At 37.5% G+C, this 24,753-nt stretch overlaps 1 protein-coding gene across 5 annotated transcripts in view; it reads left to right on the forward strand.

Moving 5' to 3' along the window:
- The window catches only part of LOC133556232 (oxysterol-binding protein-related protein 6-like), a 74,631-nt gene that overhangs the window by 27,381 nt on the left and 22,497 nt on the right, over positions 1-24,753 (forward strand). For all 5 annotated transcript variants that reach the window (XM_061905956.1, XM_061905955.1, XM_061905957.1 and 2 more), the window contains exons 5-11: positions 1,395-1,508; positions 1,700-1,846; positions 6,907-7,048; positions 10,571-10,689; positions 13,092-13,175; positions 18,752-18,893; positions 24,012-24,145. In XM_061905956.1, coding sequence (XP_061761940.1) covers positions 1,395-1,508; positions 1,700-1,846; positions 6,907-7,048; positions 10,571-10,689; positions 13,092-13,175; positions 18,752-18,893; positions 24,012-24,145 — 882 coding nt within the window. The remainder of the gene's footprint in view (positions 1-1,394; positions 1,509-1,699; positions 1,847-6,906; positions 7,049-10,570; positions 10,690-13,091; positions 13,176-18,751; positions 18,894-24,011; positions 24,146-24,753) is intronic.

Genomic DNA, 24,753 nt, shown 5'->3' on the forward strand with positions numbered 1-24,753 from the left:
TTGTTCTCCTCCTGAGTGTGAAGTTGTTCCGACGCAGGAATCGATTAAGCCAGCCACTCGTTGCACCAAACACAACCCCGGTGTCTCTCGTGTCACTCGCGGTGGCATACAACTCGTTGGCCTCAATGCGGATCATTTTGCGGGACACACGGTGGTTCAGTCTATGAAGGTGATGTATCCACCGACACAAATTAGCATCAAGCTCGTCGCTCACTTTCTTCCTACCTCCGCCAGATAAGCGAGCCCGTTTTCCATCGATTGCCGACTGTGATATTAGTTCTACCTTTTTTTGTTTCCATTCGCGTACACGCTTCGGGGTCAACGTTAAACTGCCTGGCCGCTGCCAAACCAGAATTCTGCGCCGCATACTTCACAACCGCTAGCTTGAACTTTAAGTCAAACTTTCTGTTCTTCTTCCCTCTTAAAGTATTCCCGTCCATCAGTTGTGGTGTACCGCTTAAACATGGGCTATAATTAGGAGGAGGCGTTTATTTCACAAAATGGGCTCAGACCCGGGGCGGTTATTAGGACATGGGCGGTTATTTGCCCAAGGGCGTTTACTTGGTAATGTATGGTAATTATATAAGATATATTTGATATGTAAATTTATTATCATTATTATTATTAGTAGTAGTAGTATTATTGATATAATTATATAAGATATGTACATATGATGTATAAATTTATTATATATTATCATTGATATAATTCTATAAGATACATATGATATATACATTCATTAGTATTATTATTATTGATATAATTATATAAGATGCATGTGATGTATACATTTTTTATTATTATTACTACTATTGTTATAATTATATAAGATACATATATTTTAATATATTAGTATCAATAATCCAAAATTATTACATATATGCATTTATTAGTATTACTATTATTGATATAATTCTATAAGATACAAATGATGTTTACATTTATTAGTATTATTGGTAATATTACTACATTTGACATACATGTATTAATAGTATTACTTTTGATATCATTATTTAAGATATATACACATATATATATATATATAGTATTAATAATACTACATTTTTACATTAAATATAATCTGTACATGTATTATTGATATCATATAAGATACATATGCAATAAACATTGATTAGTATTATTATTATTCATATAATTATGTAAGATACATACATCATGTACATATATTAATATTAATAATACATTATTTCATATATTACATATTTTATATACATTGATTAGTATTATTACTATTATTGATATAATTATATGAGATACATATGATATATAAATTTATTAGTATTAATAATCCTAAAAACATTAATACATTTTTTTTATTCATTCCTAGTTCGTAAATGTCAAATATTTGTGTAAGAAATATGTTTTCCTGTCAGCTTCAGAGAGGAAAAGTCCACGGCTCCATGGACGTCAGCACAGCCGTCATGTCTGTCAACAAAAGTTCTAAACGCATCGACTTGGACGCCGGAGACAACCTCTACCACCTGAAGGTAAATTACACAAATATCAGATTGAATAATCAAACAAGTTGATTACCTCTACCACCTGAGGGTAAATTACACAACTGATTAAATAATCAATAAGTGTATTGATACGTTCAGGCCAAGAGCAGTGCCATGTTCTACATCTGGATGAATAAGAACATGATGATCAACAATCATAAGTGTATTGATCTGTTCAGGCCAAGAGCAGTGACATGTTCTACATCTGGATCACCAAGTTGTCAGCACATCGAGTGTACCGTAAGAAAGAGGCCATGGAAGCCCAGAGAGGACTTCTACTCAGCTGCCTGCCAAACATGGCACAAATGGCACACAGGAGAGTTTCTGTGAGTACTTCAATATCAACGATTAATATCAAGGATCAATATCGTTGATCAACATCAAATGATATCAATATCAATGATCAATATCAATTATTATTTAATATCAATAATAAATCATACTAATAGCAAATATGAATAATCAATAGCTATCAAATATCAATATCAAATATCTATAGCAATATCAATGATCAAATATCCATATCAAATATCAATGATCAATATCCATATCAAATAATATCAATCAATATCAATGATCACATATCTCTATAAAATCTGATCAAATGATATGATCAGATATCAATATTTAATATCAATATCCATATCAAATATCAACATTTAATATCAACGATCAAATATCCATATCAAATATCAATATCACATATCAGATCAATATCAAATATTTGGGGTCCCCTCCAAGGTTTCTCATTGTCATCCCATTGGGTAGAGTTTTTTTTCTTGCCGTGATGTGGGATCTGAGCCCAGGATGTTGTTGTGGCTTGTGCAGCCCTTTGAGACACTGGTGATTTAGAGCTATATAAGTAAACATTGATTGATTGATAATCCGTCTGACATACATCCCTTAGAGCATGGATCACCAACCTTTTTGAAACCAAGAGCTACTTCTTGGGTAATGATTAATGCCAAGGGCTGCCAGTTTGATACACACTCAAATAAATTGCCAGAAATAGCCAATTTGCTCAATTTACCTTTAATAAATAAATCTATATATATATATATATATAAATATATATATATATATATATATATATATATATATATATATATATGTGTGTGTGTGTATATATCTATATATATGTGTGTGTGTGTGTGTATATATATATGTAAATGATAAATGGGTTGTACTTGTATAGCGCTTTTCTACCTTCAAGGTACTCAAAGCGCTTTGACATTACTTCCACATTTACCCATTCACACACACATTCACACACACTGATGGAGGGAGCTGCCATGCAAGGCGCCAACCAGCACCCATCAGGAGCAAGGGTGAAGTGTCTTGCTCAGGACACAACGGACGTGACGAGGTTGGTACTAGGTGGGATTTGAACCAAGGACCCTCGGGTTGCGCACGGCCACTCTCCCACTGCGCCACGCCGTCCCTTTATATATATAAATCAATCAATGTTTACTTATATAGCCCTAAATCACTAGTGTCTCAAAGGGCTGCACAAACCACAACACAAACAACTATGACATCCTCGTTAGGCCCACATAAGGGCAAGGAAAACTCACACCCAGTGGGACGTCGGTGACAATGATGACTATGAGAACCTTGGAGAGGAGGAAAGCAATGGATGTCGAGCGGGTCCAACATGATACTGTGAAATTTCAATCCATAATGGATCCACACAGTCGCGAGAGTCCAGTCCAAAGCGGATCCGACACAGCAGCGAGAGTCCCGTTCACAGCGGAGCCAGCAGGAAACCATACCAAGTGGAGGCAGATCAGCAGCGCAGCGATGTCCCAGCCCGATACACAGGCAAGCAGTACATGGCCACCGGATCGGACTGGACCCCCTCCACAAGGGAGAGTGGGACATAGGAGAAAAAAGAAAAGAAACGGCAGATCAACTGGTCTAAAAAGGGAGTCTATTTAAAGGCTACAGTATACAAATGAGTTTTAAGGTGAGACTTAAATGCTTCTACTGAGGTGGCATCTCGAACTGTTACCGGGAGGGCATTCCAGAGTACTGGAGCCCGAAATGAAAACGCTCTATAGCCCGCAGACTTTTTTTGGGCTTTGGGAATCACTAATAAGCCGGAGTCCTTTGAACGCAGATTTCTTGCCGGGACATATGGTACAATACAATCGGCAAGATAGGATGGAGCTAGACCGTGTAGTATTTTATATGTAAGTAGTAAAACCTTAAAGTCACATCTTAAGTGCACAGGAAGCCAGTGCAGGTGAGCCAGTACAGGCGTAATGTGATCAAACTTTCTTGTTCTTGTCAAAAGTCTAGCAGCCGCATTTTGTACCAACTGTAATCTTTTAACGCTAGACACGGGGAGACCTGAAAATAATACGTTACAGTAATCGAGGCGAGACGTAACAAACGCATGGATAATGATCTCAGCGTCTTTAGTGGACAAAATGGAGCGAATTTTAGCGATACTACGGAGATGAAAGTAGGCCGTTTTATTAACGCTTTTAATGTGTGAATGAAAGGAGAGATTTGGGTGAAGATAATACCCAGATTCTTTACCGTGTCGCCTTGTTTAATTGTTTGGTTGTCAAATGTTAGAGTTGTATTATTAAATAGAGGTCGGTGTCTAGCAGGACCGATAATCAGCATTTCCGTTTTTCTGGCGTTGAGTTGCAAAAAGTTAGCGGACATTCATTGTTTAATTTCATTAAGACACGCTTCCAGCTGACTACAATCCGGCGTGTTGGTCAGCTTTAGGGGCATGTAGAGTTGGGTGTCATCAGCATATCTAAAATAAAGTACTATCTAACAGTGAAAGCTAACACCGTATTTGCGTATGATGTCACCTAGCGGCAACATGTAGATGCTGAAGAGTGCAGGGCCAAGGACCGAACCCTGGGGAACTCCACGTTACCTTAACGTAGTCCGAGGTCACATTGTTATGGGAGACGCACTGCACCCTGTCAGTAAGATAAGAGTTAAACCAAGACAGGGCTAAATCTGACATACCAATTCGTGTTTTGATACGCTCTAATAAAATATTATGATCGACGGTATCGAAAGCAGCGCTAAGATCGAGGAGCAGCAACATAGATGACGCATCAGAATCCATCGTTAGCAATAGATCATTAGTCTGTTTTGCGAGGGCTGTCTCCGTAGAGTGATTTGCCCTGAAACCGGATTGAAAGGTTTCACATAGATTGTTAGACGCTAAGTGTTCATTTAACTGCTCCGCAACTATTTTTTCGAGGATTTTTTAAATAAATGGAAGGTGAGACACCGGTCGGTAGTTTACCAATATATGTGTATATGTATATATATGTATATATATATATATATGTATATATATATATATATATATATATATATATATATATATATATATATATATATATATATATATATATGTATATGTATGTGTGTGTGTATATATATATATATATATATATATATATATATATATATATATATGTGTGTGTATATATATATATATATATATATATATATATATATATGTGTGTGTATATATATATATATATATATATATATATATATATATGTGTGTGTATATATATATATATATATATATATGTGTGTGTATATATATATATATATATATATATATATATATATATATGTGTGTGTATATATATATATATATATATATATATATATATATATATATATATATATGTGTGTATATATATATATATATATATATATATATATATATATATATATATATATATGTGTGTATATATATATATATATATATATATATGTATATATATATAAAAATGGGTATTTCTGTCTATCATTTCCTCGTACATTTTTTTTCCTTTTACGAAAGGTTTTTTTGTAGAGAATAAATGATGAAAAAAACACTTAATTGAACGGTTTAAAAGAGGAGAAAACAGGAAAAAAAAGAATTTAATTTTGAAACATAGATTATCTTCAATTTTGACTCTTTTAAAATTCAAAATTCAACCAGAAAAAAGAAGAGAAAAACTAGCTAATTCGAATCTTTTTGAAAAATTTAAAAAAAGAATTTATGGAACATTAGTAATTTTCCTTGATTAAGATTTATTTTAGAAGATTGATGACATGTTTCAAATAGGTTAAAATCCAATCCGCACTTTGTTAGAATATATAAAAAATTGGACCAAGCTATATTTCTAACACAGACAAATCATTATTTCTTCTAGATTTTCCGGAACAAAAATGTTAAAAAAAAAATTCAAAAGACTTTGAAATATGATTTAAATTTGATTCTACAAATGTTGTAGATTTGCCTGAAAATATTTTTGGGGACTTTTAATCATAACTTTGATGAAATATTTCACAAATATTCGTTGTTGAAAAAAACTGAAACTAAAATGAAGAATTAAATTTAAATGTATTTATTATTCTTTTCAATAAAAAAACAAAAAAACTTGAACATCGATTTAAAATGTCAGGAAAGAAGAGGAAGGAATTTAAAAGGTAAAAAGGTATATGTGTTAAAAAATCCAAAAATTGTTTTTGAGGTCGTATTTTTTCTCTAAAATTGTCTTTCTGGAAGTAATAAGAAGCAAAGTAAAACAATAAATGAGTTTATTTAAACAAGTGAAGACCAAGTCTTTAAAATATTTTCTTGGATTTTCAAATTCTATTCGAGTTTTGTCTCTCTTAGAATTAAAAATGTTGAGCAAAGTAAGACCAGCTACTTAGTAAATAAATACAATTTAAAAAAATAGAGGCAGCTCACTGGTAAGTGCTGCTATTTGAGCTATTTTTAGCACAGGCCAGGGGGCGACTCATCTGGTCCTTACGGGCGACCTGGTGCCCGCGGGCACCGCGTTGGTGACCCCTGCCTCAGAGTCATATAACTTGGTACGTGACACAAGTTAACTCTTATAATGCTAACATTAGCTTGCTAACATGCTAACATTAGCATGCTAACTTTCTGAGCTAGTTTTTGTGACTATTTATACCAGAGTCCTATACCTTGGTATGTGATATTTGTTATCTGTTAGCATGCAAGCAATACCGGGCCGCGGCTCGATTGGTACCGGGCCGCAGAATAATTTTTTATACATTTTTTATTTTAAAAAAATATATATTATTATTATTATTTTTTTTTAATTAAATCAACATACAAAACACAAGATACACTTACAATTAGTTCACCAACCCCCAAAAACTCCCATTTTCATGACAAAAATCTCACTTTTTCATGACAAAAAAAAAAAAAGAACAGATAGCAGGCCCATCATATTATTCTTGCATTTCTGTGTCCTAGAAGGATTTTCCAAGTCATCAGACGACTTAAAAGCCATCAATTTAGTGACAATAAAAAGTACAACTATGTATTTAACATGTGGTATTGCAAAAAATAAATGAAGTGTTGTTTTCCCCCCAGCTGCCTATTCATACCAGCTCAGCTCCGCTCTTCCAGGCGGTGACGGGAAGTCCGTCGTCTAGCATGTCCTCACACCCCAGTGTGACCAACAAAGTGTCCGCTTGGCTGCAGCAGTCCAACAACATCGACGCAACGTCCACCGGTGACCACTAAATATCTTTATTATTATTATTATTATTATTATTAATAACTAGTTGAGGTGTGAATGCTCCAAAGCTAAAGTTGAACTGACTGAATGTAAGAATATTTTGAATGGTTTGAATTTCCAGGAAAACCGTAATTTGGTTTGGAGCTTGTGAAAGTGTTGGTTTGAATGTCCAGGATGAGTGGAATGTGTGGATGTTGGAATGGTTTGAATAGGTTGAACAGTGTTGGAATTGCGCAACCTGGAAAAAAAGTCCCATTCATTTCAATGGGAACTTCCTGGAAATTTTGAGAAAAAGCGGCAATTGAAAAAAACAACGACCAAAAGCATGAATGTCCTGAATTGATTAATTGGTTGGTGTTGGAATTGTTTGAGTCAGTCAGGAATTGTTGAAGGAAGAGTATGTCAAATCTGGAGGAGAATGAGTAGGAGGAATGCTGATTGTTCTTCTTCTCCTTCATCATCCTTTTCTTCTTCTCCTTCACCTTCTCCTTCAAATTCTTCTTCAAATTCATCTTCTTCTCCTCCTCCCTCTTCTTCTTCTTTGCCTCCTTTTTCTCCTCCTTCTTCTTATTTTTTTTCTCCTTTTTCTCCTCCTCCTTCTCCACCTTCTTCTCCTTCTCTGCCTTCTTTTTCCTCCTCCTCCTTCTTTTTCTTCACCTTCTTCTTAGTATTCTTCTTCAAAGTATTCTTCTTCAAATTATTTGCCTTCTTCTTCTTATTATTCTTCTTCTATTTCTCCTCCTTCTGCTTCTCCCCTTTATTCTTCTCCTTTTTCTCCTCCTACTCCTTCTTCTCCTTTTTTCTCCACCTCCTTCTTCTTTTTCTTCTTCTATTCTTTCTACTTCTACTTTTTTTGCTTTTTCTTCTTCTCCCCCTTCTTCACCTTCTCCTTCTTCTTCTCCTCGTTCTTTTTCTGATCCCCCTTCTTCTCCTTCTTCTTCTTCTCCTCGTTCTTTTTCTTTTCCCCCTTCTTCACCTTCTTCATATCCCCCTTCTTTGTCTCCTTCTACTCCTTCTTCTTCTTCTTCTTCAAATTCATCTCCTTCTCCTTCTTCTTCATCTTCTTCTTCTCCTCCTTATTTTCCTTCTCCTTCTTCTTCTCCTCCTCCTTCCTTCTTCTTTTTTCCCTTTCTTTCTTCTTCTTCTCCTTCTTCTTCTCATTCTTCACATTCTCCTTCGCTTCCTTCTTCCTTTTCTCCTCCTCGTTTTCTCCTTCTCCTTCTTTTGCGACTTCTTCTTTTTTGAATTCTTCTTCTTCTTCAACTACTTCTTTTTCAAGTTGTTAAACCAACTTAGTTGTATGTCCTGCATGAGAGGATTGTTTTGACAGGAAGGTGAAATGTGAAAGGATTCATTGCACTAAAAAAGGTTGGAAATAAGGTAAAAAAAAAAACAGGAATTCCTGGAAATTTTTTTGAACGTGGAAAAAAATGGTTGTTTAGATTTCCAGGATAAATTTAATGTGTTGAAGCTGTAATGGTTTGAATCAAATGAAAAATGTGGGAATTGTGGAAGTTTGAAAAATGGATAATTTCAATGAGGAAAATGTCCTTAAAAACTGGGAATTGTCAGTTATTCAGTATTTTTTTTAGAATTGTTGAAGTAGAGCACACAATTACTGAACAGGCTGAATATTTTAAAGTTGGAAAAGTCTGAATCGGATTAAAAATGTGGGGGTTGTGGATCTTTGAAAAATGTGCCGTTCTTTTCAATGGGAATTTCATGGAAATTTGGGGATTTGAAAAATGCTAAAAAATTTGAGTTGAAATGGTTGGTGTTGATTTTTTCTGAAATCGCTCAATAAATGTTGAAGTAGCAACATTTTAAATTGAGAAATGGTATTACAGAATTCCTGGAATTTTGGGAAAACTGGGAATTTTTCCATTTAAAAAACAGCTTAGTTTTTTGTCCTGATTAAGAGGAATGTTTTGACAGTGCAACAGTTGTAGTGGGTTGAAAACTGGGAGTTGTAGCACTAAAAAAGGTAAAAAATAAGGTTAAAAAAAAAAATCTGGAATTCCTGGAAATTTGTAGAACGTGGGAAAAAAATTTTAATTTCCAGGATTTGTTGAATATGTTGATGTATGAATGATTTAAATCGTGAGAAAAATGTGGAAGTTGTGGCTGTTTGAAAAATGGATAATTAATTTTGAATGGGGAAAATGTCCCTAAAAACTGGGAATACCTGGAAATCCTGGAATTAATTTTAGAATTATTGAAGTAGAGCACACAATTCCTGAACAGGCTGAATATTTTGAAGTTTGAATGGTTTGAATCAGACAAAAAATGTGGGAGTTGTGGAACTTAGAAAAGTGTTCCATTCTTTTCAATGGGAATTTCATGGAAATTTGGGAATTTTTGGAAAAGCGTTTATTTTTTGGGAAAATGCTAAAAAATTTAAATGTTCTGAATGAGTTGAAATGGTTGGTGTTGGAATTTCTTCTAAATCGATCGAGAAATATTCAAGTAGTAACATTTTTAATTGACAAACTGTATTAAGGAATTCCTGGAATTTCAGGAAAACCGGGAATTTTTCCATTTCCAAAAATAACTTCGTTTTTTGTCCGGATTAAAAGGAATGTTTTGACGGTGGAATGGTTGAAGTGGGTTGAAAAATGTGGAAGGAGGGGGGAATTAGTGTTTTTAAAACCAGGAATTCTGGTAATTCCTGTAATTTTTTTAGTTTTGGAAAAAAATAGTTTGAATGTCTGGGATGAGTGGAATGTGTTGAAGGTGGAATGATTTGAATTGGTGGAAAAATGTGGAATTGGTGTATGTTTGAAAAATGTCCCGGAAAACATGGATTCTGAGAAATCTGGGAATGTTTGGAACGTTGATACAACATATTATTATTAATAAAATTGTATTGATGATAATGAAAATATGCTATTATTAAAAACATTGATGATAATAAAAACATACTATTAATAAAACATATGATTTTAATAATACATATAATTCTAATAACCTGCTAATAATAACAACATATTGATGGTAATAACATATTATTATTATTAACATATTTTTGATAATAATAACGTATTGTTGATAATAAAAACATATTAATAATAACATTATTGCTGATAATAACAACATATTATTAAAAATAAAATATTGACGATAATAAAAACATACTATTAATACAACATATTTTAATACATATAAATATGATAACATGCTAATAAAATATTATTGATGATAACATATTATTATTAATAACATATTTATAATAAAAACATAACATTATTGATGAAAATAAAAACATATTAATAAAATATTATTGATGATAATAAAAACATGCTATTAATAAAAAAATATTGTAATAATACATATAATTATGATAATACCATGCTAACAATAACATATTATTGATAACAACAAATTAACATATTGTTGATAATAAAAACATATTAATAATAATATTATTGATGATAACATCTTATTATTAATAATAACATCATTGATGAGGATAACAACATATTAATGATAACATTCCTACATGGTTTCCTCCACCAGACCTCAGTCGCTGTCAGACCGACTTGGCGGAGCTGATGCATCTCATCCAGCGACTGCATTGGCTGGAGGGAGGTTTACCAGTGACGGACCGCGACCTGCAGATGCGCATCAGCATGCAGGTGAGCCGCTTACTTCCTGTACAAGTAGTATCACTGAAGGAGTGGTCTACACCTGTTACACAGCTTGAAAGCAGAAAAGTATTTTGAAGAAGACAAACAAAATAAGCACTATGAATAAAAATAGACAAAGCATGTCCAAAATCATAGTAATAACTACAATGATATTTTTTTGATTATCATTATTTTGATTATGATAATTGTTATAATAGTATGATTATTATTGTGATTATTATTATTATTGCTTTTATTATGATGATTATTAATATATTTTATTTATTTGTGTACTATTGACTTGGTTATAAATAAAAACAATAATCCTGATCTACTACATCTAGTTTGAAATTATTATTATGATTATTATTAATAATAACATATTTTTGTTATTGTGTACTATTTACTGGGTTTTAAACAAAACACTAATCATGATCTAATTTGTCTTATTATTATGATTAATAATATATTTTAGTTAGTGCAGTGGTTCCCAAAGTGGGCGGTACCGCCCCCCTGGGGGCGGTGGAAAGATCTGGGGGGGCGATGAGGAAGAAGGGGGCGGTAGGGGGGCGGCAGTCCGAAGTCGAAGTCAGAAGTTCGAACGTTTGTTTGACGATTTGTACACAACACGTGCAGCAGGACGAGTCAGTGGACGACGCATCAGGGTCCGGTTACCACACGCCAACATCATATTTAGTTGAACGGGGCTTCAGTGCAGTCGCCTTGCTTCTTTCCAAGCAAAGAAACCGACTGAAAATTACTGACCGCGGGGATCTACGACTTCTTCTTAGTGAGTTCCAGCCTGATGTTGAGAAGCTTATGTCCCTGCACCAAGCACATCCATCCCATTAATATTAAGTGTGAGACAATGAAGGTTACTGGTGGAATGTTTATTTACCATTCTATGTTGCTGAAACAGTTAAAACTGCTAAAAAATAAATTGGTTCACTAAATTGGGTTTTATTTGTGAAATACACATTTGTGTTTATCCTTTCTCTTTTCAAATTGCAGCATACCAAATATCAAGAAAGAGGTGTTTGTTTCCATATGTGTCTGGGGGGGCGCTAGGAATTCATTGGGGAGCCAAGGGGGCGCCAGCCTGCAAAAGTTTGGGAACCATTGAGTTAGTGTGTACTATTGACTATGTGAGAAAACAAAACTAACCATAACCTACTGCATGTAGTTATTGTGATGATGATCATTAGGATTATTGATCATTTTAATTTATTGAGTAAAATTGACTTTGTTTGATGAAATATTGTTGATATTTTTATAGTCATAGCACTCATTATAAACACATAAAATATTTACAGTTAATACACGTAATTGGTATCAGCCGATTTCCCTCCTGAATGATCGGTATCGTTATCAGTATAAAAGACCATCAGAACATCTATCTAAAAATTATAAACATCCAAATATGAGATTTCCACAAATGAAATATTGGTATTCACGTGAAAATATGATTTAATACGCTGCTAAAAATAACCTTGTGAGAAATGTAGAGAATATGTTTGATCTCTTAAAAGAATTAAACAAGACTCATTAAGAACCCGAATGGTTCAAAGCAGTGTAAAGATGAAAATATGATTTATTATAAATCACATATTATTTTTTACATTCTCCAATTTTGTTAACATATTTATAAGATTTATAAAGCTCTACATAGAAATATTAGAATATTATTTTCAATGTGCAGTACAAGAAAATTTAAGTGTGATGTCCGTTTTTATTTATTTGTTTTAGTCCCTTTTAGCATTTATTTATTCTTCTTTTTTATAATTAGGATTTGCCTGTTTTCTTTAATTTTTTTATTTTTTTATTAGCATTTTCTTATTTCTTTTTCTTTTTTATTCTTTGCATTTTCTTTTTTCTTTTTTTTATTTATTCGTAGCATTTTCTTTTTTCCTGTTTTTATGTATATTTTTATTTTTTGCATTTTCTTTGTTCTTTCTTTCTTTCTTTTTTATTCCTAGCATTTTCTTTTTTCTTGTTTTTCTTTTTAATTTTTGTTTTCTAGCATTTTTTATTTTATTAATTTTTTTTTCTTGTTAGGATTTTCTTTTTTCTTGTTTTATTTTTTATTCTTAGTATTTTGTTTAAATTTTTTTATTCTTAGCATTTTGTCTTTTATCTTTTCTTTTTTATTCTTGGTATTTTCTTTTTCCTTGTTTTTATTTATTTTTTTATTCTTAGCATTTGAAATTTTTTACTGCGTTGCTTCGCCAGATTTAAACGAGCGATATCATGCTGTCATTAACAGTTTTTTCCTTGCTCTATAAAGATGTTTGATGTATTAATAACAATAATACTGCTATTTTACCACGGTCGGGCCTGGAACCCATTAGAGGATTACTGTACTTAAATAAAGGATATAATTTTGGAGAGTGAGCGTTTGACATGTTTTGTAGAATCTGTCCCTGGAGAAACCAAAGAAGGGAGGAAGGATGTACGGACACTCCAGGACTTTGTCCCGCGTGGAAGCCATGGGGCTGGTGAGTGGAAGAAGTACTCACAAACATTTCATGTACGCAGGGTGAGGTCACATGAATGAAATATGGCAATAAATCAGTTTACTTCATCACATGATATCATTTTTATTAATATCATTATCATCATTACTAATATTAATATTAATGTAATTATTATTATCAATATTAGTATTATTATTAATATTATTATCGTTATCATTATTATAGTCAATATTAATATTACTATCATTATTAATCCATCCATCCATCCATCCATTTTCTACCGCCTATTCCCTTGAGGCTTGCGGGGGGCGCTGGTGCCTGTCTCAGCTACAGTCGGGGGGAAGGCCGGGTACACCCTGGACAAGTCGCCACGTCATTGCAGTATTATTATTATTATCATCATCATAAATAATGTTATTATTATTATTGTATTATCATTATTAACATAATTTTTAATATCATTGTTAATACTATTATTATCATTATTATCAATATGATTTATTATTATTATTGATATTATTATGACCGTTATTATCATTATTAATAATATCATTATTATTATTGATCAAATATCACATTTTTGCAAGCAATGACGACGACATTCCTGTCTTATATTTTTATTCAAAGTGGAAAAGGTTAGTGCTTAATACATAATACTACCGGTAGTAATAATAATAAATGATAACAAACAATATCAATGACGATATAAATAATAATAACTAATAATACTGTGGCTGTCGAGACAATGAGGCTGGAGAGCAGTAGTTCTGAGCCGGTGGGTTTATTCTCAAAAGTCTTTCCACAACAACCACTTGTTCCACTTTTTTTTTTTCTTTAAGTGTGTCCCCTTAGAACTGGTCATATCCCACCTAGCCACCAATCCCCAATCTGGTGGCGAGAACAATTAGCTTCACAGAGAGAAAGAACACCTAAAACCCAGAAATCCCCAAACTAGGTTGTTTTAGGCAGTCTAGTAGGATGCCCCATAGCAGCTAGTCCGCAGAGTGTCCATGGGTACAGACAATGTTGCCCTTGGAGGGTAACATTGATGAGCCTGGGCCAAAAGAGCGGAAAATCCAGACCGTCTGTCAAAAGAGGTCACAGGAACAGATGCAGGCGTCCGGCCCTGACGAAGTGGGAGTGCAGGTAGTGTCACACTGTCCGGGTCCTGATGGGCAGGCTTTATCTGATCGACAGTAACGCGCTTATGCTGACACCCAAGTTTATGACAAAGTTCTTGAGCCCTGCTTTCACTACTCAAAAGGGGCTGTCTTAAGGAAGTCGTAGTGGGGACCAATGACCACCATGATGGAGGAACAAACTTTGACGCCAGGAGGTCTTTGGGCATACAGAAATGAGGCAAACAGTGATGCATGGGGACAAGCACAACTGTTTTGGCGGGGCCCTGAGCAGCAGGACGATGGGCCACTTTTGTCCCTTGACCCGAGGTCGTGGGCAGGAAGTCGCCTGGCACCCTCAGTGTAAACTGAGGGTGTGTTTACCGTGGACCAATTCAGCAGCCGAGGCCTGGAGGTCCTCCTTCGGAGCAGAGAGCAGGCCCAACATTACCCACGGTAAACGGTCAACCCATCCACTGTCTGTGAGGCTAGCCCGGAGGGCAGCCTTTAGCGAGCGATGAAATCTTTCAGATCCCGTTAGCCTGAGGGTGATGACCAGTAATGCGATGCAGCTGTACCCCCAGCTCTACAACCATTGCGTTCCACAGCTCTGAAGTGAACTGAGCTCCTCTCTTCAGCAATCTCATCCGTTGTTGTTGATGAGAGTGGAACTGCCTCTGGTCGTCTAGTAGTTCTGTCACCATAGTGAGGAGTTGAGTGCACCCACGAGAGGAGGGCATTGCCACATGCACATGGTCAAACCACCGATCTAGCACCTCGTCGGGTTCCAGCGGTGCCCTGATGTGCTGGTGGACCATGGCCCGCTGGCAACACACACCTATGGCTGCCCAACCCCCTGACATCCTTCCGCATTCCTGGCCAGATGAATTTGGTGCTAACCAGCCTCACAGATGCCTTCACGCCGGAGTGAGAGAGCATGCACAGTATCAAACACCCGCTGGCGCCAAGCCGCAGGAACCATCTGACGAGGTGGACCAGTAGAAATGTCACAGAGCAATGTGGAACCATTGCCATGGCAGGGGACATCCACAAACTGCACACCGGTTACCGCTGTGCGCCAGGCTTGAAAATCTGGATCCTTTCTCTGATCCGCTGCCATCTCTGCGAAGTCGAGACCCAGGTGTACAGCACTGATAAGCACCCGTGACAGACAGTCCGCTACTCCATTGTGCTTTCCGGCCACATGCCTAGTTTTGGTAGTGAACTCTGAGATGGATGCAAGCTGGCGTTGCTGGCGGGCAGACCAGGGGTCTGAAGTTTTAGCCATGGCAAAATTCATAGGTTTGTGGTCCACAAAAGCTGTAAAATCATGACCTTCCTACAGGAACCTGAAATGGCTGGTCGCCAGGAACAAGACCAGGAGCTCCCTGTCAAAAGTGCTGTATTTCCTTTCATCTGCACTGAGTTGCCTGCTGAAGAAGGCCATGGGCTGTCATGTTCCTGCCACCTACTGCTCACTAATCGCACCGAGGCATCAGTAGTGAGAGCCAAAGGAGCAGTAGGAGAAGGATGTGCTAGCAAGGTTGTGCTGGCCAGAGAAGACTTTGTGTCTTCAAATGCTTGCAACTTGTCAGGAGAGCAATTCACTTCCTGTGAACCTTTCCTCCCCTTTAATGCCCTATGAAGGGTGTGTTTGAGATGAGCTGCACGTGGAATGAAACGGTTATAAAAATGTACCATTCTGAGAAACTCCTGAAGCAGCTTGAGAGTTAATGGGTGTGGAAACTTGGAGATTGCCAACACCAGTATAGGCAGGGAAACAGCACCTTGGGAGGACACCTAGTGGCCAAGAGAGTCAATATCAGTTACTCCAAATTGGCACTTGGTTCACCATCAGCCCATGTTCGTTCAACCGGCTAAACAGCAACCGTAAATGTATCATATGTTCTCCGGCTGATCGACTGGCCACTAGATTATCGTCCAAATAAAAAAACAAAGATAAATCCCCTCGAACAGAAGCCATGAGTTGATGAAAAGTCTGTGCTGCCCCCTGCAGGCCAAATGTCATCCTCAAAAACTCAAATAATCCCAAAGAAATAATAAAAACAATTTATTACAATAGTTCTAATAATGATATGAATAATACTATTAACAATAATATAATGGTATTAATTTTACTAATAATGATAATATTCATATTACCACTAATATTACCAATAATCACAATAATAGGAATACTAATAATAAAATAGTATTAATAATACTAATAACAATAATAACAATGCTAATAATTATATTCATAGTACTAAAAAAATTTAATAGTATTAATAGGAATGGTATACCATATATCTATACAATATAACATACATCCATAAACGTGGATGCATATGCAAAAGTGCAATATATTTATCTGTACAGTAATCTATTTATATCTGCACCTTATTGCTCTTTTATCCTGCACTACAAGTACCTCTATTGTCGAGGCGGGTGATTGGAGCTGTGGCCACAAGGTAGTTGGTGCCTGTCGTGGCAGTAATCCCAGAACCCGTTGGTGGACACCTATGGTGAGGAAGGCCGTCAAGCTGAAGAAAGAGTCCTATCTGGTCTTTTTGGCTGTTAGGACTCCGGAGGCAGCAGACAGGTACCGACAGGCCAAGCGATCTGCGGCTTCAGCGGTCGCGAGGCAAAAACTCGGACATGGAAGGAGTTCGGGGAAGCCGTGGAAAATGACTTCCGGACGGCTTCGGAGGGATTCTGGACCACCATCCTCCACCTCAGGAAGGGGAAGCAGTGCATTGTCAACACCATGTGTGGTGATGATGATGTTCTGCTGACCTCGACTGCGGCTGTTGTGAATCAGTGGAGGGAATACTTCGAAGACCTCCTCAATCCCACCAACACATCTTCCTATGAGGAAGCAGTGCCTGGGGAATCTGTGGTGGGCTCTCTTATTTCTGAGGCTGAGTTTGATGATTAAAAAGCTCCGGGGGGTGGATGAGATCCGCCCTGAGTTTCTTAAGGTTCTGGATGCAGCATCGCGTGGAAATCCGGGGCGGTAACCTCTCTTTAAGGAGGAGAACCGGGTGGTGTGTTCCAACTATCGTGGGATCACACTCCTCATCCTTCCCGGTAAGGTCTATTCAGGTTTACTAGAGAGGAGGCTACGCCGGATAGTCGAACCTCAGATTCAGGAGGAACAGTTTGGTTTTGTCCTGGTCGTGGAACTGTGGACCAGCTCTATACTCTTGGCAGGGTGCATGGGAGTTTGCCCAACCAGTCTACAAGTGCTTTGTGGACTTGGAGAAAGCATTCGACCGTGTTCCTCGGGAAGTCCTGTGGGAAGTGCTCAGAGATTATGAGGTATCGGACTGTCTGATTGTTGCGGTCTGCTCCCTGTACGATCAGTGTCAGAGCTTGGTCCGCATGGCTGGCGGTAAGCCGAACACGTTTCCAATGAGGGTTGGACTCCGCCAAGGCTGCCCTTTGTCACCGATTTTGTTCATAACTTTTATGGATGCAATTTCTAGGCACAGTCAGGACGTTGAGGGGATCTGGTATAGTGGGTGCAGGAGTAGGTCTCTGCTTTTTGCAGATGATTTGTTCCTGATGGCTTCAACTGGCCAGGATGTTCAGCTCTCACTGGATCGGTTCACAGCCGAGTGTGAAGCAACTGGGATGAGAATCAAAACCTCCAAGTCAGAGTCCATGGTTCTCGCCCGGAAAAAGGTGGAGTGTCATCTTCATGTTTGGTAGGAGACCCTGCCCCAAGTGGAGGAGTTCATGTACATGGGAGTCTTGTTCACAAGTGAGGGAAGAGTGGGTCGCGAGATCGACAGGCGGATTGGTGCGGCGTCTTCAGTAATGCGGACGCTTTATCGATCCGTTGTGAGGAAGAAGTAGCTGAGCTGGAAGGAAAAGCTCTCAATTTATCGGTCGATCTACGTTCCCATCCTCATCTATGGTCATGAGCTTTGGGTTATGGCCGAAAGGAGAAGCTCACGGGTACAAGCATCCGAAATTAGTTTCCTCCGCCAGGTGGCAGGGCTCTCCGTTAGAGACAGGGTGAGAAGCTCTGCTATCCGGAGGGAGCTCAAAGTAAAGTCGCTGCTCCTCCACATCGAGAGGCGCCAGATGAGGTGGTTCGGGCATCTGGTCAGGATGCCACCCGAACGCCTCCCTAGGGAAGACCCAGGACACATTGGGAAGACTATGTCTCCTAGCTGGCCTGGGAATGCCTCGGGATCCCCCGGGAAGAGCTGGACAAAGTGGCCGGGGAGAGGGAAGTCTGGGCTTCCCTGTTTAGGCTGCTGCCCCCGCGACCCGACCTCGGATAAGCGGAAGAAGATGGATGGATACATGCAGCTAATGCAACCTTGTCTGTAGTGTAAATTTCACATTTGAATGACAAAAAAATGAAGTCTCTAAGCTATTAATAATACTAATAGAATTATATCAATACCAATACGAATAACAATAAAAATACTACTATAACAGTAATGGTTCTTTTTTTTTCTTCAGTTCAATTCCAACCAACTGAACACCAACTTCAGTTCTCTGCAGTCCATCCCACACCACGTCTACTCCCAGTTGTCCAACCCCCTGGTGGCCTCACCTGAGGCCAATAAAATCCACCAGGACGTCTGCAAACTCTCACAAAAAGGTTTGTTTTTATCTCCATTCCAGGCCACAAGGATGAACTATCATATTTATTCATGTCGGAAACATTTGTAAATAAGGAAATATACTTTCCACTGATTCACTAAGTGGACTTCATCACTGATATAAACAACGTACACGGTAATGTACAAAAACATGAAAATGTTCACGGCAATGTACACAAACACGACAATGTACACAGTAATGTACACGGCAATGTACACGGACATGTACACAAACACGACAATGTACACGGTCATGTACACAAACACAACAATGTACACAAACACAACAATGTACACGGTCATGTACACAAACACAACAATTTACACGGTCATGTACACAAACACGACAATGTACACGGTCATTTACACAAACACGACAATGTACATGGTCATTTACACAAACACGACAATGTACACAGTCATGTACAAAAACACGACAATGTACACAGTCATGTACAAAAACCCGGCAATGTACACAGTCATGTACAAAAACACCACAATGTACACGGTCATTTACACAAACACCACAATGTACATGGTCATTTACACAAACACCACAATGTACATGGTCATTTACACAAACACGACACTGTACATGGTCTTTTACACAAACACGACAATGTACACGGTCATGTACACAAACACGACAATGTACACAGTCATGTACACAAACACGACAATGTACACGGACATGTACACAAACACGACAATGTACACGGTCGTGTACACAAACACGACAATGTATACGGTCATATACACAAACACGACAATGTACACGGTCATTTACACAAACACAACAATGTACACGGTCATGTACACAAACACGACAATGTACACGGTCATGTACAAAAACACGACAATGTACACGGTCATTTACACAAACACAACAATGTACACGGTCATGTACATAAACACGACAATGTACACGGTCATGTACACAAACACGACAATGTACACGGTCATTTACACAAACACGACAATGTACACGGTCATGTACACAAACACGACAATGTACACGGTCATGTACACAAACACGACAATGTACACGGTCATGTACACAAACACGACAATGTACACGGTCATGTACACAAACACGACAATGTACACGGTCATGTACACAAACACGACAATGTACACGGTCATGTACACAAACACGACAATGTACACGGTCATGTACACAAACACGACAATGTACACGGTCATGTACACAAACACGACAATGTACACAGTAATGTAATCAAACATGACAATGTAAACGGTAAAGTACAAAAACACGACAATGTACACGGTAATGTACACAAACACGACTATGCATACAAACATGACAATGTACACATTAATATACACAAACACGACAATGTACACAAACACGACAATGTACACGGTAAAATACAAAAACACGACAATGTACACGGTAATGTACACAAACATGACAATGTAGACGGTAATGTACACAAACTTAACAGTGTTCACGGCAATGTACACGGTCATGTACACAAACACGGCAATGTACACGGTCATGTACACAAACACGACAATGTACACGGTCATGTACACAAACACAACAATGTACACGGTCATTTACACAAACACGACAATGTACACGGTCATGTACATAAACACGACAATGTACACGGTCATGTACATAAACACAACTGTACACGGTCATGTACACAGACACGACAATGTACACCGTCATGTACATAGACACGACAATGTACACCGTCATGTACACAAACACTACAATGTACAATGTCATGTACACAAACACGACAATGTACACGGCCATGTACACAAACACGACAATGTACACGGTAATGTACACAAACACGACAATGTAAACTGTAATGTACACAAACACGACAATGTACACGGTCATGTACACAAACACTACAATGTACACTGTCATGTACACAAACACGACAATGTACACGGTCATGTACACAAACACGACAATGTACACGGTAATGTACACAAACACGACAATGTAAACTGTAATGTACACAAACACGACAATGTACACGGTCATGTACACAAACACTACAATGTACACTGTCATGTACACAAACACGACAATGTACACGGTCATGTACACAAACACGACAATGTTCACGGTCATGTACACAAACACGACAATGTACACAAACACGATAACATACAAAAACATGACAACGTACATAGTAATGTACACAAACACGACTATGCATACAAACATGACAATGTACACGGTAATGTACACAAACACGACAATGTACACAGTAATGTACACAAACACGACAAAGTACACGGTCATCTACACAAACACGACAATGTACACGGTCATATACACAAACACGACAATGTACACGGTCATTTACACAAACACGACAATGTACACGGGCATTTACACAAACACGACAATGTACACGGCCATTTACACAAACACGACAATGTACACGGCCATTTACACAAACACGACAATGTACACCGTCATTTACACAAACACGACAATGTACACGGTCATGTAATCAAACACGACAATGTACACGGTCATGTACACAAACACGACAATGTACACAAACACGACAATGTACACGGTCATGTACACAAACACGACAATGTACACTGTCATGTACACAAACACGACATTGTACACGGTCATGTACACAAACACGACAATGTACAAGGTCATGTACACAAACACTACAATGTTCAAGGTCATGTACACAAATACTACAATGTACGTGGTCATGTACACAAACACGACAATGTACACGGTCATGTACATAAACACAACTGTACATGGTCATGTACACAGACACGACAATGTACACCGTCATGTACACAGACACGACAATGTACACTGTCATGTACACAAACACTACAATGTACACTGTCATGTACACAAACACTACAATGTACACTGTCATGTACACAAACACGACAATGTACACGGTTATGTACACAAACACGACAATGTAAACTGTAATGTACACAAACACGACTGCATACAAACATGAAAATGGACACGACAATGTACACAAACACGACAATGTAGATTGTAATGTACACAGTAATGTACACAAACACGACAATGTACACAGTAATGTACACAAACATGACAAAGTACATGGCCATGTACACAAACACGACAATGTACACGGTAATGTACACAAACACGACAATGTAAACTTTAATGTACACAAACATGATAACATACAAAAACATGACAACGTACATGGTAATGTACACAAACACGACTATGCATACAAACATGACAAAGTACACGGTAATGTACACAAACACGACAATGTAGATTGTAATGTACACAGTAATGTACACAAACCCTACAATGTACACAGTAATGTACACAAACACGACAAAGTACACGGTCATATACACAAACACGACAATGTACACGGTCATTTACACAAACACGACAATGGACACGGTCATGTACACAAACACAACAATGTACACGGTCATGTACACAAACACAACAATGTACACGGTCATGTACACAAACACGACAATGTACACGGTCATGTACATAAACACGACAATGTACACGGTCATGTACACAAACACGACAATGTACACGGTCATTTACACAAACACGACAATGTACACGGTCATGTACACAAACACGACAATGTACACGGTCATGTACACAAACACGACAATGTACACGGTCATGTACACAAACACGACAATGTACACGGTCATGTACACAAACACGACAATGTACACGGTCATGTACACAAACACGACAATGTACACGGTCATGTACACAAACACAACAATTTACAAGGTCATGTTCACAAACACTACAATGTACAAGGTCATGTACACAAATACTACAATGTACGCGGTCATGTACACAAACACTACAATGTACGCGGTCATGTACACAAACACGACAATGTACACGGTAATGTACACAAACACGACAATGTACACGGTAATGTAATCAAACAAGACAATATACACGGTAATGTAATCAAACACGATAACATACACAAACATGACAATGTACATGGTAATGTACACAAACACGACACTACACAAACACGACAATCGACACGGTAAAATACAAAAACACTACAATGTACATGGTAATGTACGAAAACATGACAATGTAGACGGTAATGTACACAAACTTAACAATGTTAAACGGCAATGTACACGGTCATGTACACAAACACGACAATGTACACGGTCATGTACACAAACACAACAATGTACACTGTCATGTACACAAACACGACAATGTACACAAACACGACAATGTAGATTGTAATGTACACAGTAATGTACACAAACACGACAATGTACACAGTAATGTACACAAACACGACAATGTACACGTTAATGTACACAAACACGACAATGTACACGGTAAAATACAAAAACACGACAATGTACACGGTAATGTACACAAACACGACAATGTAGACGGTAATGTACACAAACAAGACAATGTACACGCTAATGTACACAATATAATGTAATTTACACGAACATGACAATGTACACGCTAATGTACACAAACACGACAATGTACACGCTAATGTACACAAACACTACAATGTACACGTTAAGGTACACAAACAAGACATGGTAATGTACACAAACACGACAATGTAAATAAACATGACAATGGACATTTTAATGTAAACAAACACGACAATGTACACATAAATGTACACAAACACGACAATGTACACTGTCATGTACACAAACACGACAATGTACACGGTCATGTACACAAACACGACAATGTACACGTTGAGGTACACAAACAAGACAGTGTACATGGTATTGTACACAAACACGGCAATGTTGACAAACATGGCAACATACACAAGAGTGTACACGATGTCCAAGACAGTTTACCTGACAGTGTACATAAAAATGTACACAAAGTACACAACATGACACATCATCCATCATTACAATGAAAACTAAACAAAAACAATTTAAATGTTTTTAACAAGAACAAAAATACAAATAAGATCATCGCAAATCATTTTATGTGAACGTTGACTTCAAAGTACTCAGTTTGTTCTCCAGCAAAGTATCATGAATAATATTTGGGTAGTATTTGATTATTGTCTTGTTATGTTTGCCCTTGACAGTTTTCACGAGTCTAAAGTCTGTCCATGAAGTTCTGACATTGGAGAGAGAACGACTCAAACAGGCTTGGGCCGCCCCCGATTTACGAGACACCACCACTCAACAACTGGCCTCTCTATGCAGTACTTTGTCTGAGGTACTACACATAATCATGTACTTTGTCTGAGGTACTACACACTACATTCATGTACTTTGTCTGAGGTACTACACACTACATTCATGTACTTTGTCTGAGGTACTACACATAATCATGTACTTTGTCTGAGGTACTACACGTAATCATGTACTTTGTCTGAGGTACTACACTCAGTCATGGACTTACTGAAGTATATCACACAAACAGTTCCGCAGTGTGTTTACTTGTGTGTGATATCATGTGCAATACAAGTGGTCCTGCAGCGTGTTTAATTTGAGTGATATCATGTGCGATACAAGTAGTGTTTACTTGTGTGAGATCATGTGCGATATAAGCAGTCATGCAGCGTGTTTACTTTTGTGTGATATCATGTGCAATTCCAGCAGTGTTTACTTCTGTGATATCTTGTTCGATACAAGCAGAGTGTTTACTAGTGGGTGATATCATGTGCAATACAAGCAGAGCGTTTACTAGTGTACGACATGTGCAATGTAAGCAGTGTTTACCAGTGTGTGAATTTCTGCGATACAAGCAGTGTTTTCTTATGTGATATCATGTGCGATACAAGCAGAATGCTTGAGTGTGTGATATCATGTGCGATACAAGCA

The sequence above is a fragment of the Nerophis ophidion genome, linkage group LG07, assembly GCF_033978795.1.
Source record: "Nerophis ophidion isolate RoL-2023_Sa linkage group LG07, RoL_Noph_v1.0, whole genome shotgun sequence".
NCBI lineage: Eukaryota > Metazoa > Chordata > Actinopteri > Syngnathiformes > Syngnathidae > Nerophis > Nerophis ophidion.